The 19,955-nt window shown below is 38.8% G+C and overlaps 1 protein-coding gene across 1 annotated transcript in view; it reads right to left on the bottom strand.

Annotated features, from left to right (window-relative positions):
• Window positions 1–201: 201 nt before the first annotated feature.
• The window catches only part of fbxl7 (F-box and leucine-rich repeat protein 7), a 45,038-nt gene continuing 25,284 nt past the window's right edge, over window positions 202–19,955 (bottom strand). The window contains exons 3-4 of the mRNA XM_016278387.1: window positions 8,970–9,575; window positions 202–1,773 (exon numbers count right to left, since the gene is read on the bottom strand). Coding sequence (XP_016133873.1) covers window positions 1,037–1,773; window positions 8,970–9,575 — 1,343 coding nt within the window. The 3' untranslated portion in view covers window positions 202–1,036. The remainder of the gene's footprint in view (window positions 1,774–8,969; window positions 9,576–19,955) is intronic.

The following is a 19,955-nucleotide window of genomic DNA, read 5'->3' as shown; positions in this document are numbered from 1 at the left end:
AGAATAAAACTAAGATATGTGAACAAAATGCAAGTTTTGGCCACTTAAAGTGCCTTAATGTATTAAAGCAGTTATATTAAAAGATCAAGTAGAGTATACACCTTATTGATGATGCATACTTTATATAGACAAAAATATGAACACAATGCACAAAAAGGTATTTTCTTTATAATGGCTTTCTATGGGAATTTTTTTTTCAGGGTTCATCTGCTTGCCTGTACAAAGTATGCATCAAGGTGTATATTGAATCTGGCCTTTTAATATCACTGTCTTACTATATTGCTACTTAATGCAAACCTCATAAAAATAACTTGCGGTCAGTGGAGGACTGCCTCATTTTGGCCTCCAGATGTGACGCCATGTGAAAACTATGAATTGCATATTTTGCTCTGTTTTCTCATTCCTTTTTCTCATTCCTGAACCTGGCTAATGCCGGTTAGCTACATAAAAGCAGATATCAAGATTCTGTTTAATATGGCTTAGACCCCTTTATTCCACTGTGGTCTTCCATTTGTTAAACACCTAAAAAAGCCTTATTGACCATTTCAAAGGTGAACGTCACAGCAAAATGGCACTGTTTGGTAATATTCCTGGGCAATGAAACCAAGCAATTACAAGGCTTACATGATGAAACAAAGCAAAACATTCATAACAGAGATATCAAATGTAAACAATAAAAAAAAAACTGAACTGTGGGCTGCCATAGTCCTGTAAAAATGTGTCTAGTTTAATTTCTGGTTAACGTCACATCATGTAATCCTCTATGCGTCAACAACTTGCATTCATGATGAAATTTACATGTTACACGTAATACAATCTGACATAGACAAGATGAGTAATCAAAAATATGTAATTGAATAAAAATATAAATAAATGGATTAAAAAAAAAAGTTAAGATTTCTCCCAACCATGCAAATTAAATACAGAGGTGCAGCAGTGCAGATCTCCGCTTTGTTGTCTAGCAGAGACATCACCGGCCCGGGTCAAAAGAGATTATCTTCTCAAATCCGTCCACACAATCCCATGTGTGCAGGTCTCAGAAAAAGGCTGGATTGGTGTGTTCAATGACGCAGCGTTTACAATGACGCTTGACAAAGCGTAGCGCCTCCAGTGGCATGTCACAGTCCTGTACATTCAGCAGCTGAAGGTCGAAGCAGTTCGCCGCCACCACCTGAAGCCCACGGCCCGTGATGCTCTCGCACGACTTCAGACTCAGTCTCTTCAGGTTGAACGAGTTTAGTGCAAGCTGCTCCAGGCCGGCGTCTGACACCAACGGGCACTTCCCAATGTCCAGGGACTTGAGCTTGAGGCAGTTCTTGGCAAGGTGCTCAATGCCGTGGTCCGTCAGTCCCTCGCACCCACGAGCGTTCAGGTAACGCAGTCTGTTGCAGTATTTAGCTATGTAGCGCACGCCTACGTCTGTGATGCGACCGCAGTGCGCTATGCTGAGGTAGCGCAGGCGGCCCTCTAGTTTAGCAATCTCCCGCAGGCCAAAGTCACTGATGAAGCGGCAGTCGCTGACACTGAGCTCCCGCACGGACGGGCAGTAGATGACTAAGAAGCGCAGGCCCTCGTCGGTCAGGCGCACGCAGCGCCGCAGGTAGAGGTGGGTGAGCTGAGTGCAGTGGGCAGCAATGGTGTGCAGGCCTTCGTCTTCCAAAGCAAAACAGTCAGTCATGTCAAGATAGCGGATGGAGATCTGCTGCCCATGAAGAGGGGAGAGTTTGACGGACACGTCCCGTGTCAGGCTGATGCAGGTCACCTTAGAGCACCCTGCAGAGAACAAAGACAGAATTATAGAAGAATATGAACAGAATAAAACTTAATCTGCACTGTTCTAACTGCACACACAATATGTAACATTCAGAACCTGATTTGAAAAATGTTCTCAAAACTTTGCATTTAAAGATGATGCGTGTAATTTCTGTGCTTCTAGCATTAGAAAATTACAGTGGGCATAGAAAAGAATCACCCCCTTTAAAATAATCACCTTTTGTTGCTTTGCAGCCTGAAATAAAGACAGACACGGTTTTTGTTTTATCCGGTTGTATTTGCTCAGTGCAGCTTATAACATCCAAGTGAAAGATAGAAAACCAACACTAAACACTTGTAATCCTGTTTACCACATACCAACTGAGGTAATACAACTTAAAGAAGAACTTGATAATACTTATATTTAAACACCACATATTCGTTTGTGTGTAGTGCTACATCTGCCGGTGCCGCCATTTTTTTCAAATAAACGACGGTTGTTTTCGGCGATGCACAGAAATTGTGGGTTATCTGTAGCAGCGAAGGATAGACCTCATGCATCCTCTGAATTCCTGTGAAAAGTGGTCACATTCAAAGGTCGCATTCGGAGTGTCCTACTTGGTTTTCTGCAATGAGACCGCCTTGATGGTTCGAATGTGACCTCCGTAGGGTGCAGCCTTCGAAATGAGACACCGCTACTGAGTTGGAAAAAGGATCACCCCCCTCCTAAAAATGACTTGTAAACTCAATCAGGTGTAGTTAATTACCTTCTCAGTGGCACAAAAAGCCATTTGACTTTCAACTGTGATCAGCTGTGGTCGTTTTGATTAGCTCATCATGAAAAGTGTATTCCTGAAGCATTTCAGTCCTTGGTAGTGCAACTGAAACAAACAAGGCTTTATCGATGTCTAGAAGCACAGTGAAGTCTATTATTTAGAAGTGGAAGTTATTTGGTACAACACAGACCCTCCCTGGATCAGGACGTCGCTCCAAATTGGATGAAAGAGCCAGGAGGAAACTGAGGTTACCAAGAAGCCGACAGCAACTCTGAAGCAGCTGCAGGAATTTATGACAAAGAGTGGTCATTGTGTGCATGAGACAACAATGTCACAAATTCTCCACAAATGTGGCTTGCATGGGACGGTTACAAGAAAAAAAGTCACTCAAGAAAGGCCACATGCAGTCACGACTGAGCTTTGCCAAAATGCTCTTGAAGATTCTGAGGCAGATGAGACAAAATGTATTATTTCTCCACACCAAACATGTCTGGTGGAAATTCAATACAGCTCCGCATCCAAATAACAGCATTCCTCCAGTAAAGCATGGAGATGGTAATATCCTGTTATGGGGGTGTTTCTCTGCAGTAGAGACTGGACCACTTGTCAGGATAGAAGAAAAAATGGATGGGGCAAAATACCGTCAAATTCTTGAGAAAAAAAGTCTGCTGCCCTCTGCCAGAAAGTTGTCAGTGGGAAGAAGGTTTACCTTCCAACATGACAATGAGCCAAAGCACACAGCAAAACTGACCACACCGTGGCTGAAGGAGGAAAAAGGTGAATGTCCTTGCATGGCCTAGTCAGAGCCCAGACTTAAAACCCACTGAAAATCTGAGGAATGACTGGAAGACTGCAGTCCACAAACGCTCTCCATCAAATTTAACTGAACTTTAGCAGTTCTGCAAAGAAGAGTGGGCAAAGTCTAGATGTGCAAAGTTAGTAGAGACAAATCATGGTTCAACAAAATACTGATACAAGGTGGTGATCCTTTATCCAACTCCTTTTTTTTCTGACATGATGGTATTATATCTTTCACTTGGATGTTGTAAGCTGCACTGAGTAAATACAGCTGGATAAACCAAAAACTGTGTCTGTCTTTATTTCAGGCTGCAAAGCAACAAAATGTGCTTATTTTAAAGTGGATGACTCTTTTTCTATACCAACTATAAATTGCACAAATGATGATAAATATTAATAGTATTTTATACTATTGAAGAGTTCAGATGCAAAAGCCTCTAACGTGCCATCTAAAATGAGGATTTTTAGCAGGCTCCTACATTTATGTTCAGTTATTTCACTTTAGTTGTATAGAAAAGGACCTATACATTGCCATTAGAGTAAAATTACTGAACCTAAACAGAGGAGCCTGCTAAAAATCCTCATTTAAGATGAAAATTTCAGACAGCGCTTCGAGGCTTTTGCGTCTTAACTCTTCAATGCATATATAGTTAAATATATATTATATTTATAAATAAAAGGTTACATTATATTATAAAATTTTAAGTTACACACTAGGTCTGTCTACAGTATTTAATGGATTACCCTTAAGCAATTATATTACATTTTAATGATTTAAATTCATATAATGTAAATGTAATGTATAACAAATATAAACTTTGGAACTAATATATTAATATACATGTTTTTTGTGTGTGTGTTTATTTTAATATATTAGTTGATATCTCCTTGTTTACTTTCACCTCATATTAAAAAGCTGTCACACGTTGGGGTTTTTAAAGATTCTAATAATTTTCTAATAATGTTTATATATATATATATACAGGTGCTCTTCCTCCAGACTCTGGGACCTTGATTTCCAAATGAAATGCAAAATTTACTTTCATCTGAAAAGAGGACTTTGGTCCACTGTGTTTTCTGAAGTCCACAGTCAACGCAGCCATCTACCAGGACATTTTATTGCACTTCATACTTCCTTCTGCTGACAAGCGTTATGGAGATGCTGATTTCATTTTCCAGCAGGACTTGGCACCTGCCCACACTGCCAAAAGCACCAAAAGCTGGTTCAATAACCATGGTGTTACTGTGCTTGATTGGCCTGCAAACTCGCCTGACCTGAACCCCAGAGAGAATCTATGGGGTATTGTCAAGAGGAAGATGAGACACCAGACCCAACAATGCAGATGACCTGAAGGCCGCTATCAAAGCAACCTGGGCTTCCATACCACCTCAGCAATGCCACAGGCTGATTGCTTATTCCACGACATTCTAATTGATTGAGATGCACCTGTATATATATATATACCTGGAATATAATTATGCTCTCATAAGGACATAATATACATACAGTATATAAATATATTATATTCACTGATATATATATATATTTTATCTTTCACCCTTTCTGGATTACCCTTAGTTTTTTTTTTCTTATTTGAGAACTAATTGCGCTCTTGGAAAATACTTTTTTTTTTCAAAAGTTTTTTTGTATTGACTGCATAATATTAAGCTGGCATAGGAGAAAATATTTTAACAAAAATTGCACATTTCAGCTTTAAACTACATCTTTGAAGATAAATTCTATGGACAGTTTTGACCATTATGAAAAAGAAAAATTCTTCAGAACCATGTGTATGTGATGATTTTATTCCTAAAAGACTGAAGACGTTTTCATGTTGTCAGATGCACATGAAAAGAAACACCAAATGTTTGCTTTTAGATGTGTTTTTACAGAAATCACAGAAGAAAGCCTTGATGTGAAACACGCCATCTGAGAAATGTATCTACTCTGCTGTCTGGTCTTCACAGCTGTCATCTGATTTAATTTATGAAACACCATCATCAGACAAACAAAAGACTTTACAGTAGAACTAAAGCTGAAGGTTATTGCAGAATATCTAAAGAACATGAAAATGGCAGCAGAGGGTTTGATTTAAACCTTGGAGAGACATCTGAAATGAGTTCTATCAGGAGGAGTGGGGGATGGGATCTCCCCACTTCTCCTTTAGGAGCACATTGAGAATGCAGTGCTCCAGTCCAACGGCAGAGGGACCCCAGCCGGACCCCTGCACTCACACATAAAAAACAACATGCTTGAACAGGAAGTGCAGCGCAGGAAGTTGGAAATAAAACACCAGGGAAGGGACTTGAGGACATGAGTAGAAGGAGAGTATGTATGACATACTCATTCACTAACTCCTCAATTTTAACTTCTATATGGTCCTCTGTGAAATATAATGCTTCTAAGAAATACAGTAAAGAAATACAGATAAAAGATTGCCTGGTAAAGTCATTAAAAACATGAACAGATAAAACTATATAAATATGCTATAATATATATACTGGACAAATATTCATATAAATGGTGCTTTTTATAAACGATTTAAAGTTATATGCACTTGAAATAGTCTGACTTTATAGCTATTAATTTTATACTAAACACAGTTGATCATTGATTCTCTAAATTGGGGTAGCAGATTTTCCCTAAGCACCTTAAAGTCAGAGGTCCTGGTTCTGCTTGGGCTTATGTTTCTTTTGGGAAGTATAGAGAGCACAGACAGAATGCCGAAGCTATTAATACCTTTTCCAGCTTTTCCAAGAGGAAGTCCTGGACATTTCAGAATAATCTCTGTGAGAACTGTCTTCTGTGCTGGACAACAAAGCAGGTGAAGCACAGGCTGTTTGGCTCCGAGTCAGGAAGTCATGTATACAGCTGAATACAAATCCTTCTGTGTTTTCAGAGAGTTTGTAGACCAACACAGCTACATTACTGACATGTTTTATTGAGAATGTCAAATTAATTATAACTGTGTTCGTACAGACTCCAATACTTCATTATTTATTCTTTTCATGCCAAATGTTAAACTGGTGGTTCTCATTTGGGTCACAGGTCTGTTCTTGTAGTGAACCGCAGGGAAAAACCTGAGATGAATCCAAATGACAAAATGCAACTATAGTTTCTAGTGCTTGAAAATATGAACAAAACTACTACTCTGAAAAAAAAGGTTTTCAAAGTTGTAAATTAAACAAATATTACTGCAGTACATTTTACAAGAAAATACAATTTCAGTCTTTCTACTTAAAAATGTCACATTTAATTCAATGCGTTCTTTGTTATTAACTGTGAAATTTACAAGCAATTTCTGAGTGAAATTGTTTTAGTGGTCACAACGTAAAAGAAACAACCCTGTTTAGATTATATTGGGTTCACGTGCAATGAAGATAAACATAGTCTGTGCCAACCACAATTTGATATTTGAAATATTGGCTGCCAAGACCATAAGACCATTAAAATTCAAGAGACTTTAGAAACCAAAATTGGTCAATTTTCCTATTCAGACTAGATAATTAATAATTTAACAAGCAATTTCTGAGTGAAATTGTTTTAGTGGTCACAACGTAAAAGAAACAACCCTGTTTAGATTACATTGGGTTCACGTGCAATGAAGATAAACATAGTCTGTGCCAACCACAATTTGATATTTGAAATATTGGCTGCCAAGACCATAAGACCATTAAAATTCAAGAGACTTTAGAAACCAAAATTGGTCAATTTTCCTATTCAGACTAGATAATTAATAATTTTAATAATTTTGCATACTGTTGGGCGTATGTAGTTCATGTAATATTGTATCATGTAGATACAACATTTTTGTACAATAAACAATTTTGGTGCTCTGTTTGGGATGCCACTTGATGTCCAATGCAGGGGTGTCGCTAGTGGGGGGAATAGGGCCCAGAGGTCTGGGGGGCCCGGGATCACCTACTGGCCATCGGGAGCACCAGGACATTCCATTCAATTAGTGGGCCGATCGCCGAAACGAGGGTGAGCTTCCCGATACTAGGCGTTGCTTTTAAATTACAGCGCATGTGAAACCGCATAAAGCAAAAATGATGCAGCAGCGTGTCAAAGCAGAGTGGGATCAGTCACCACACAATGCCGCGCTTCTGCCACGATTTATAAGTGATAAACAGCGCAAGTCGCTTGATCCATTCAGATGTCACACAGAATTGTGTTATAGTCGTGTGAAATCAGAACACATTAAAGGTTCTGTAGTGATGCTGGCTGAAAACAGCCATGAAAATGAGGTATATTGGAAAACGCCAATAGGCTTGTCAATTCAGCACCATAATTTAACTTGAAGTTATTCATTGTACAAATAGCCTATGTGTTGGCAGAAATGTATTTATTATAAATGTTACTGTTATTACATATTGTGGAATATTTAAATTTTATATAAGGTGTTTTGTAGTTTCTTCATGTTTAGTTTTTTTTAACTACAAATTTTATAGTTTTATTACTTATTTATTTTAAAAACCATATAAACGTGGTAATGAGGACCATGGTTTTACTTCTTGTGACCACCATCCTACTAACACTAGTCAGCTAAATTCTGGATTCTAAGCAAGAACTTCTTTCTTTTTAGATGTTCTAATGAATTTTAATTGAAGTAAAATGTTAATTCAATGAGGGCCTGATTAAAGATAAATATCAGTGTCTTATATTAAATTAGGTGTTTATTATTAGCAAATAATAAAGTTCTTAAAGGGAGATTCACCCAAAAATGAAAATGGTCATAATTTACTCAACGTCACGTCATTCCAAACCTGTATGAATTTCGTTCTTCTATGGAACTTAATTTGAGAAATTCAAGAAATTTTTGTCCATACAGTAGAAATCAAGGGTAACCAAAATGGTTTGGTATCATTCTATAAAATCTTCTTGTGTGTTCAGCAGAAGAAAGTAAGTCATACAGGTTTGGAATGACATGAGGGTGAGGAAATTATGACAGAATTTATTAGCAATAACTTTCCAGCAGTCTAGCTCATAATCAATGCTTTACTGTCAAGTGCTTTTCTATGTGACAAAAAATGCATGATTAAGTTTGTTGCATTTGTCGTGAATTCAGTAATATCAGTATTCGTTTCTGTCCTGTTTTTATGTATACATTTATTTACTTCAATTGAAGGCCCTATGACCCATCAATTGAAGGCCCTAAGAACCCACTGATTGTGATTTTGAGGGGGCCCCATAGCAAATTCAGTGCACAGGGCCCAGAATTCCTAGCGACGGCCCTGGTCCAATGTGCTGAGTTCTGCAGCAAAACCAGTTGAAACAATTAAATTAAAGATTAAAATGTGTACAGTACAGAAACAAGTACATTATAAATTATAAGTAAATAAAGTTAGTTAAAACACAGATTACCAACACTGCCTTATTTTCAATAATTAAGGGTCCTAACCAAGCCAAATTGAACCTCAATAAATCAAACTATTTTGATGATCGCTTCTTTTCTGTTTTTTTGTACCTGGGTAAACTCACCCAGTGTGAAATCTCATTGGTCCAAAATCCTGCTATAACTGTACATTAAGCATTAAATATATTCCGATTGACTGAGCTATTGCATTCAATATGGACAGCAACTGTTTAGGACAGATAAATACTAATAGTACAACCAAACATTATCACTCAAGATAAATTACCTGAAACATCTAGGTGTTCCAAGTTGGGGCAGCGTGACACCACCTCAAACACGGCCTCATTGGACACGTTGTAACAGTCAGCCACCTCTAAGCGACGGAGTTCTGGGCAGCACTGTGCCACCGTGTACAGTCCTCGATCAGTCAACCTCCGACAACCACTGACCACCACCGTCTCCAGGGTGAGACACACACTGGGGGTGTCCTGGCACAGTCTGCGAGTGAGAACCCGAAGCGCGCGGTCCACATGTAGCACATCTCCCATCAGACGAATAGTCCTCCATAAGTGAGGGTCCCACGCCAAGTTGTACCAGCGACGGCACACGCGGGCGCACCGACACAGCTGGTTGGTTGGCAGGTGGGTAAAGATCTGTAGGAATGCATGGTCAGGAAGGATGTCGATGGGCGCCCCCTGCTGGTCCCTCGGCTGCCGCAGGCTCCTTTGAGGATGGGTGAGGGAAGTAGGTGGTGTGTGGACCATGGCGATGGTTTCCGTGCCGAACGTGGAGGAAGACGTGGAGGAGCCATTAAGCACGCCTGGAGATGAACGAGGTGGCAAAATCAGAGCTGGACTTGGCGTACTCACTGTTCGCAAGCTAAGGTCCGAGTCTGGGAAGAGGGGAAATAGAAAAACAGACAGGAAAGGAATAGAGAGAAAGACAAGAACACACGTTGATATTGCACTCGAACCACTCTGAGACCATCATTATGTAACACAGACAAGTTGTTGAAATAATGTAAACAAATCGCAGTCTTTCCTTTCCAAATCATTTCCTCAGTTAATGCATTGTCTTTCTGCACAACAAGCGATGCACTTGGCTCCATCCTGCAATGATGACTGAGGAAGAAAGTGTTTCATAGCTTTAAGAAAAATGACTCTGGCAGTCTTGTTGAGATCTAGCATGTTCACACGGCCTGCAAAAACCATATTCACACACTAATCTCCCGTGAATTTCATCCGCTGCAGGATCTGGCCTGTTCCATGCCTAATATCACTGAACCCCCACATATAATGTATCAGGCCTTATTCAGTCCTTCCCGAACCATCAGGGCAGTAATGACTGTATGAGGATCAAGGGTTACCAAGCTTTTATTATTCCATTTGATTAAACTGCGAGCTGCTTAACCGCAATATGTATTGTTCAGCAGAACTCAAGCCATAAGTCTGTTATTTCCATTAATTTATGGGCATAATGACCCCATTGTTCCCTTTGACAGATGTTTCACTCTCCTACAGTTTCACAGTGTGCTGTGTTGAGTAATGGGAAACAGCAGAACGTGATCATATGGCATATATGAGGAATATGCTTCCATTGACGAGAATATGAAAGCACTGATGAATCTTCAAACACTGCCATCATGAAGATCACATCTTTACAACATCACAACATGTTCAAGCCCATTGATCGACAAAGAAAAAAGAAAGTTCCAGTTCCGATTTCCATTATATCATATTATTATACACAATATAATTTCAATAAATCAATTTAAATAAATTCTTGTCTTTTTTCAATCACAGCATGAATTTTTGAAAGACTTGGCCTTAACTATTTATTAAACAACAACACTAAACAAACAAAAATGCGGTAACATTTCATTCCTTTTCAAAATATTATAATGAAAAATGCATAATGTTTATCTTTAGGTATATGTTGTCATATGAGCAACCCATCTAACCAAAATATGTTGCAAGAACGTTTTGCTAACATTCACATTAAGTTATGAAAAGCTTATTTCTGAATTTTGTTATGTATAAGGGATTTTGTATATGTTAAGGGAACATTCCATTTTATAATTTTGCAAACATTATGGGAATGTTACTTATTAATGTTCTCTAAATATTCTGAAAAAGGTGAACGTCCAACTAAAACAATTCAGGAAAAAAAACATCCATAAATGGAGTGTAAATAATGTTTTAGTTCTAACATTTTAAGAACATTATTAAAGATAAGATCACTTAAAATGAATGTTCTACTAACGTTACTGGAATAATGTTTCTTCATAATTTTGAGAGAACTTTGCCAAATTTATCATAATGTTCCCTGTTAGCTGGGAATCAGTTAGTCTCACGGTCAGTTCTAAGCTGTGTGTGTTTGATTCATTACAAAGATGCAACTCATTAGAATCATTCGTTCAGGATCCGGACTATATTTTCCGCTGTATGTTTTTCATTTCCTAAAAAGAACCGCTCTTTAAAGTAACTCGTTCTGGAATAGCACTATACTGACAGTGTTGAACGTTTGTGATTCATTCAAAAGAACCGGCTCATAAATGTAATTTATTGGGGAATCAGACTACACTGGTCACGCTCTCTATTTAGCAGTGTTGTAGTATTTCAGTACATATCAGTATTATCAATGGAAGAATGCATGACATTCAATTTTGGTATTTTTTTAATAAATAGATTTTTTATAGTACTGGTTATTTTCTAACTTTAATAGAAAAGTAAATACAAAATGCTATAAGAAATAAAAAGCATTAGGACAAAACCACCACACAGCTAAAAGTGCCAGAAGGGAATATAGTGAGTGAGACATTTAGTTTTGATTGAATGGCTACAGCCACCACATTCACAAACTTAGACCTTAGAGCAGCCAAAGTCCCATAATGTTATGGGGAGCCACTACAGTTGGCAGTAGAAGCAGAAGCCAATTACGTTTTAATGCCACCACTAGAGACAAAGAATTGGAAGTGGCCTTGCAGGCTGGCTCTGAGCCCTGACTCACACGCTAGATTATTGCCCTCAGCTGAATTACACTGCCATGAGGAGATGCTATTTCCTTGCATATCTAATACAAAACATTAGCTCCTAATTGAACAAACAGTAGGAGGAGCTTGTGCTGGTCATTTTCAAAGCTATAATAGCAACCCTGCTAGAAAATCCAGCTTAAACCAGTATAGCTGATTTGACATGGTTTAATTTATGGTCATTAGCTGGTTGATCAGCCAAATTATCAGTTGGCCGAACTGATTTGACCTGGCCGTTCTTTGGGCGTTGCAACTGGTACGGTTGCACGGTTGCACCGGGCCCCGCATCGAACGAACTGAGGGGGACCCCCCCTCCCGGAACGCGAACGGACCGAGGGGGGCACCGCTCCCTACCTTGCACCGGGCCCCGCGTCAGCGAAGGACGGCCCTGCCTGGACCTTACTGCCGTCTTATCAGAAGACTACAAGTGAACTTACTTCTATTTTGCATTATTTTTTGCATCACAAATAATATTATCAGCATGATAATTTGAGTGAAAACAAAGAATTTCTGATTTGTTTTAATGACAAAGCCAGCTGCTTGAACTCCATGACATGTTTTAAACCTAATGATCACGTTCTCCAGCATTTTGAAAATAATCCAATGAGCACCTAGAACATTTGACCATCTGTCCGTCCACATGGTCAGTGTCACTATGCTGCTTGCAATAAATGTGTGAAAGAATACTGGAGTGCATGTCTGAAAGTTGTACGTGGGTTTTAACCACCAAGGCATGTCTTGCTCAATTTTTCTTGCTAAATGGTAGAAGTGTAAAGTTGCTTTTTGTCAGAACTCAACAGGAGGCTTAAAGAAAATGTCCCGAGTTAACAGTTTATACACTCAAATACATAGATTGTTCTCTTTGACAGATTGAATAAACAGTAAAGCAGCAACCGTAATCAGGGTGCCAGTGTCTGTTTCACACATTCATAATAATGCATTACTCAAGCACACAATGGGATTTCATCGACTTGAAGCTCCATGGACTGAGGGCTGGAGAGTGTGTCAGGCTGCTAAGAACAGGATTAAAAATCTACTAATCCTCCATTAGTTTTAAATCAATGGTTCATCTGTGAAACCTTGGTTGCGCACCAATCTAATGACCACAAACATATGGAGTAACCTGCTTCTGACAGCTTATTACGGTCCATCTTGAATATATATTTAGCCTTAAAGAATTTCTAGTAATGTTTGCCGTGTAGGAAAAAAATTGGTTTCTTTCCCTTTAAGCCTCCAAGTTTTATTTGCTCCAGTTATTTTCTTCTAAATACCCCACAACTTCTGGTTTAAAGGAGTAACTTTGCCAAATTTAACCCAAAACCACATATAATGCCACAGGAGCCATAATTACATCAAGCCACGAATTGTATCTCATTATTGCATTTATTTTAAAACTGTTCCATGCCTGTTCTGGTTGCAATCTAATGAAAATGAGGTGAAAACATGATACTTGAAGCTGAACAAAAACATTATTAATGTCAATGTACAACTTAAATGTTTTTTCCTACAAATCATTGGTAGTCAAACCTTGAAAAATGTGAACCTTTGTGCCGTTTGTTTGAATTGTTTAGGGGTTGTCTCAAAAGAGAGGTGAAGTCCATCAATGGTGCATAATAGACTGTGGATTGGTATTCCAGGCAGGTGTAACGAGGGTCTCAGACATTAAATTACTCCAGAGACAAGATGCCCACTAGCCTTTTAATCCACTGACAAATGCCTGCTCTGACCAAAGAAAAAAAATGCAGACAAAAACAAAGCCTCCAATGTTTCAAAGCAAAAAAACCCTGTTTGAATAGGCATGTTTTAAATCAGCTTTGCAACCCAAGTAACACAGTTTACCTTCCCAGCATTTCTTTCAAATCTCTGATCAAAAATAACAGGGAGATGGGATACGTCTTAAGCCTTTGTTTATGAAATGGCACATAAAAATTGCTTAGCTTGATGATTTTGATATTTAATTCCAATTATTAAATTAAATATACCAGTCACAAAATATTTAAAGAGACAGTTCAACCCAAAAATGAAACATTTATTTACCTTTGTGTCATTCAGTGGGTATTTAAGTTTGGACCCCACTGAATGACACAAAGGTAAATAAATTATGACAAATGTTTCATTTTTGGTTTCCTTTAAAAACAAAACAAAAAACAGACATTTTTAAAAGTATCTTCTTTTGTGCTCTGCAGATGACAGAACTTTCATTTTGGAGAGAACTATTTTAAGGACTAAAAATTGTGTAAATACAATATCAAAACTCCACTGATAATCATTAAGCCCCCCTAACTCTATTTAAGCCAGTGTTTATGGGCTTTAATAAAGAATCTGAATAATCAGAAATTCAAGTTTCAGCTGCAACATTCAAATAACACAAACAATTTCCAAACATTAACCAAACACAACATTTTAGCGACCCATTCAACAAAACTCTACTAAACTCTACTAACTCTGCCAAAGCTCTACTAAAAAGCATGCAATTCATTTAACCAAAAGATTGAGAGCAAATGTTCAATATCAGGTTGAGCTGTCTAGCCTTCCCATCGCCTGGCATCGAGATATAGGTGTAGGTAAAGATCTTTAAAACCACAGACCAAACAATGACAGATGAGAATGTGAAGAATGCCATTTTACCCTGTAGCTCACATAAGCAAAGCCTGCTGTGAACTCTCAGACTCGTCACTCCTCCAGCTGTTCAGCATCCCGTCACTCACTAACCTCTGAAAAACATCAAGCGGGAATGTTTTTCTGCACACCTCTATAATCCGAGACGACGCTGCTCATGTGGCCCGTACAAACATTATTAATTGCACAGCTGTCAGCTCTGGAATGGATTACTTGTTCCTCTACAAAAGCTTCCTGCTGTTGAACTTTAAGACCTTTGTTCATACATACTTCATAGTCTGCTTCTGAATAATCAAATCTGATCTCAAGGTTATATGCTCATAGAACTAACTCTTTTTGAAAACACCAAGTGGAAAAATGGCCAGAAAAGGAAGGATTGGAAGGAATCATGCTTACAAATTTGACAAAAAAAAGTGTTTCATCTCAGGAGTGTTCCAGGGGTAATTGCTCGAATGCCATTTTACCCTGTAGCTCACATAAGCAAAGCCTGCTGTGAACTCTCAGACTCGTCACTCCTCCAGCTGTTCAGCATCCCGTCACTCACTAACCTCTGAAAAACATCAAGCGGGAATGTTTTTCTGCACACCTCTATAATCCGAGACGACGCTGCTCATGTGGCCCGTACAAACATTATTAATTGCACAGCTGTCAGCTCTGGAATGGATTACTTGTTCCTCTACAAAAGCTTCCTGCTGTTGAACTTTAAGACCTTTGTTCATACATACTTCATAGTCTGCTTCTGAATAATCAAATCTGATCTCAAGGTTATATGCTCATAGAACTAACTCTTTTAACACCAAGTGGAAAAATGGCCAGAAAAGGAAGGATTGGAAGGAATCATGCTTACAAATTTGACAAAAAAAAGTGTTTCATCTCAGGAGTGTTCCAGGGGTAATTGCTTGCAAATATGCCTAATGCAGATTGGTGCTTATCTTAAGACAGGACCCTTTAACCATAATCTCGGTCGAAATCTTCTACCTTTTGAAGGATGAAAATGAGATGTTTGGAGTTAGGGCTAGCTTCTATGTTTTGAGCAGACTCCAAAGGGTCTGGAGTGAGGGTGAACAGGAGGTCAGACCCACTCACTCATGTTGTTTACACATGCACAGATGACTGCACAGCTCCACACAGGCCACTATCAGGGGAATCACTGCTAGCCAAAACGAAACATTCGGCTCCGGCAGTTGCGTTAAACACAGTGCAGATTTCAAAACTGCAAACGCCACATCAATCAAAGTTGCAAACATGTTGGTATATAATCCATCATATTCACATTACACTGAAAAACCCTCAAGATATTTTCTTTCTACCTGATAGCAGAGTATGTGAGGGGAGCAACAGCAATTTCTCCCCCCAGTTCAAAGCATCCTGTGACCTGTCCACTCCAAGTTTTCAATTTTACTCTCATTGGTGAGAAAAGCCCCACTCCAAGTATATTTCATAGCAATACTGTTACTGCTCCACTGTGTGTGTGTGTGTCGATTAAGTGAAATCGTGTTTGTTCAATTTATGTACAGTTGCAAGGAGGAGTGTGTCCTATTAAAAATGAGTTTAGAATGTCTTTTAATTTCCAATTTCTGAATTTGAAGCAGAATTAAATTAAATTAAAAGAAAGATTCAGAAAAAAGTTTCTTATATATATATGTGTTTCCCCAATCATTCCCTGTATTTAAGTCCTAGTCTGTGCAGTCTGTCTCTGTCGGTTCTACTCCTTATGTTCGTGTGTTTCCTTCCATTTCCAGTGTGGATGTACCCTGTTTGGATTGTATTAAAGACTGTTTTCGCTATTCCTCGTCTCCATCGTTTCTCGCCAACGCAGATCGTGACAAGAGAACCGACCAAAAACAGTAACCTCCGTGTCTCCCCTCCATTTTTTGTTTTCCGTGTTTATTCAGTGTTTTTTGTTTCCGTTGTATTCTTCCTATGGATCCCCTCGTCCGCCCGGAATTCCTCCTCCTCCTGCTGGAGCAGGGCTCCCTCGTCCCTCTGGCTCCGCCTTGGTCGGACGTCGACCTGCCATCGCCTCAGGACTCCGCTCCTCCAGCTGCACCGCGTCGCTCCGTCCCACTGGCTCTATTGGGCTCCATTATAGCTGTGGCCTGGGTCCAGTTGGGCTCTTCCTGCTCCAAGCCTCTCCTGTCTCCTCCCTGGCTCCTCCCTCTTTTGTCACCTCCCTGGTCTCTGTCTGTCCTCCTCCGGCACCTCCTTCCAAGTTCCCACCCATGCCTCCCTCTGTTGTTGCTACGGTGCGAGGGAGGGGGCGTAATGTCAGGATCATGGACTGTCTGTGTCATTTTTTGCCCCTGTTTCTGTTCCCTTATTTGGTCATGTTCCTGTCCTCGTTTTGTTAATTGCATGGCGCCACGTAAACACAAAACCATGTCTGCATTTGTGATCGGAGAAATGACAAACTACAAACACTACTCTACACTGCTCAAAACTCACGTTTGAATCATCAGTGGCAAATTCTTTAAATATAAAAAACGTACTTACAGTCTGTGAGTCAGAACAGCCGGCATTGTAGTCTACTCTACCAGGATCAGGAAACATTCCTCCATAAAATGCGCTGCACACATCTGAATATTTGGTTTGAACTGTTCTGGAACAGTGTTGTAAATACAACTTAACCATTGATTTCTAGTCGTGTCTTTTTTTGGAATGCCAAACAAAGTAGTTTCGCTTTCACAACGATACACACAGCGCCTTCACGTCATGGCGGCGGCGGCAACAACAATACTACAGCGAGAATAAAAGTTACGCCTTCATTCTTTGCGTGAACATTTGGGCGCCGTTATGCAAATCTTCCCACATCGTGACGTAGACATGTGGGGGGGTGTTAGAATGAGCCGTTTTAGGTAGGCGTGGTTGACTCTTAACTTTTATAAAGAATATCTCTTTGGATTTGAGACTTTAGTCTTTGCAACTTTACAGATCTTCTTTATGCACCAAGAGCTTGTAACACTCCAAAGAGAAAGGAAAAATTGAAATCACATCATATGACCCCTTTAATGTTTAAGTTCAATGAATATGTTTACTTAAAATGATTAAGTAGATTAATTTAACTTTAAAAATAACAAATCCAAGCAAGCTGTTGCCTTCATTTTTTTAAAAGTATGAACAGCTCATTTTTTTATTTTTTTATTTTTTTAGTGAATGAATGAATTATGAACTGCAATGAATATGTCGCATGAAATAATTATAATGGCCATTGTATTGAATTCAGCCAATTTGCAACAATGAGCAAATAAATACAGCTGTCCTCATTAGTTCCTCTGTTTGCAAAGACCTCCTGAGTTATCATCTAAACATCGTGGCAGGGTAATTGCCTGATAGGTCTATAAATCAAAATATTCCAGAGGAACATGTTAGAATAGTACAGCATTTACTGGGCCTGTAGATGTACAGACGATACTTACCACCTCAAGTCAGGTCTGTTGATGTCAAAAGAGACCGTGTTTATTTAGAAGACGGATTGTCTTGATTATTGTTGGGGGTCTTAGGAGAACCCCAAAACTTTGTGGTGCCAGAAGGGATAGAGACTGCTAAACTGTTCAGATCGCAGTTTCAGTTTCATATGAATGTGTCTGTTCTTTTTCATTGGTTTTCACTGAGACAAAACATCAGATAAGAGCTCAAAACATGCACATTTCCTGTTTGAAATCTATTTGCCAGACTATGGTCACACTCCACAGGAAACATTGTAATGATCATACCTTTATCCTTATCTGGTACGTCTCACTTCTGTGTGCCTGAACCTTTGCAATTTTCATTCATAAACATGATGGTTAATTTTGTCAGTGGTGTGGCCTGTATTTTTCATCAAAAGAGTAAATAGATAACGCCATTATATAATTAATATAAGCTATGTTTTACAACATCAAATTGGATGGTAAGCAATGAATCTAAAAAATGATAAATAAATGTTAGAAAAGGTACAGTTAATGGCACACAGAGTTTTTCACTCATTAGAAAAGTTTTACACATAAATAATTGAATAGTGCTTTTGAAAAATATATTTAAAATAAAATAAACTCACATGCACTGAAGACTACAATCCTATCAGCTTAATAAAAGCTGTTTTATTCTACATGGAACATGTTGCCTTGCGGAGGCGGCCATATTAAGATCACATGACCAGTCGCATACACATTTATTTTCTCATTTACCTCCTATTTGTAGGCACCTTTTACTCTTAGATTAAAGCGTATTTATACCACGGGGATGTTAAATGTTTTATTCTGATTGGCTGAACATCCTAAGGTGTGCAATAATTTTCCATAAATGCACAGCTATGAAGTAGTTCCAGGTCTGTCGACTGCATTACAGTTCCATATCGCTATGCCAAATTATTTCAGTTATTTCAAAGGTCCTTACAGCCTACAACAGCAAAAGAACCAAAATAAGACACTGACCAAACAAACAAATATGACCAACAATATAGGATAAAGAAGACAATTTCCATGTTTCCCAACTAATTTACCTTTTATTGTCCATGCAAAACACGCTTGCTTTCTCCGTAATGCTCACTCTCTCTGCATGCACACACATAAAGTACAGTACATCCACACTTTTTTGGTAATATAGTTTGCAACTGCTAAAAAGTTAAATGACATTGCTCAGTATGGAGGTGGTAACATCGCTCTTCATGAAGCAGACAAACTTACAGTTTCGCTATTAGTAGAGACACTGTTGTGAAATGCATTAGTCTGCATATCAGTGGCTCAGGCCTCCGTTGTTAGCTCTAAAATGGTGTTTTGGAATTAGCAACAGAGGCTTGGGATGAGACGCATAAGGTATTAGTCCTAAACACAGGACAAAAACCTGTCAAATGTCTTGAGTGGTTGTAACTGTGGTATAAGCTGAATAATTGACTCCAATCCTTTTAATTATTGAAAAATAATGCACACTCCACTTCACGTGTGACTGCATTTCCACCTCGGATGTGCATTTTTTTTTCAATAATTCAGCGTCATCAATTATTCCTTACTTATACAATGGCAACAGCCAGTGTAAGTCCAAGACGACTGCCGTATTGGCCAGCATAACATAAACAAAAACTTACTGTCTGCACCAAACTTCTAAAATATTAGCTACACCATTTAAATGTACAAGTTTGTACAGGACACTAAACTGAAAGCAATAGCAGTTGCCAGAGACAATTGCCAGCTTTCACTCAGGGATTCAATGAATATTTTTTGAATAAATGCAGCTCCAAAACAAAACAAAAAAACAAGCAGAAGTTCTGAAAGCCCAGTAATACATATTTATTACCGCTCTGATGCTTAAGTATGTTTGTGTGACTGTTGACCTATAAAAGTGTACCGTCTACTAAGCGTGCATTCATCCTGCCTTTTCATCCCATTTATTTCACATCCTCGCATTATCTGCGACAGCTAAACAAGCAACCACAGGGAATTCTCACATTTTTCAGATTTGACTGCCATTGTCTTAAATCAACTAAAGCCAATGCAGCTGGCACTGACAATCAGACATGACCATGAATTTCTATAGCTTATTATTGTGTGAAAACAAATTTATTACAACAAAAGTTCTGTACGATTTGATTAAAGCAGGCATGGATGCTCATAGGGTGTTCTGTCTCTGATAGAGGTTGAGGTTCAT

The sequence above is a fragment of the Sinocyclocheilus grahami genome, unplaced genomic scaffold (genome assembly GCF_001515645.1).
Source record: "Sinocyclocheilus grahami isolate Dianchi unplaced genomic scaffold, SAMN03320097.WGS_v1.1 scaffold121.1, whole genome shotgun sequence".
NCBI lineage: Eukaryota > Metazoa > Chordata > Actinopteri > Cypriniformes > Cyprinidae > Sinocyclocheilus > Sinocyclocheilus grahami.
Note: the sequence above shows the minus strand (reverse complement) of the source record. Positions and strands in the feature narration are given on the sequence as shown.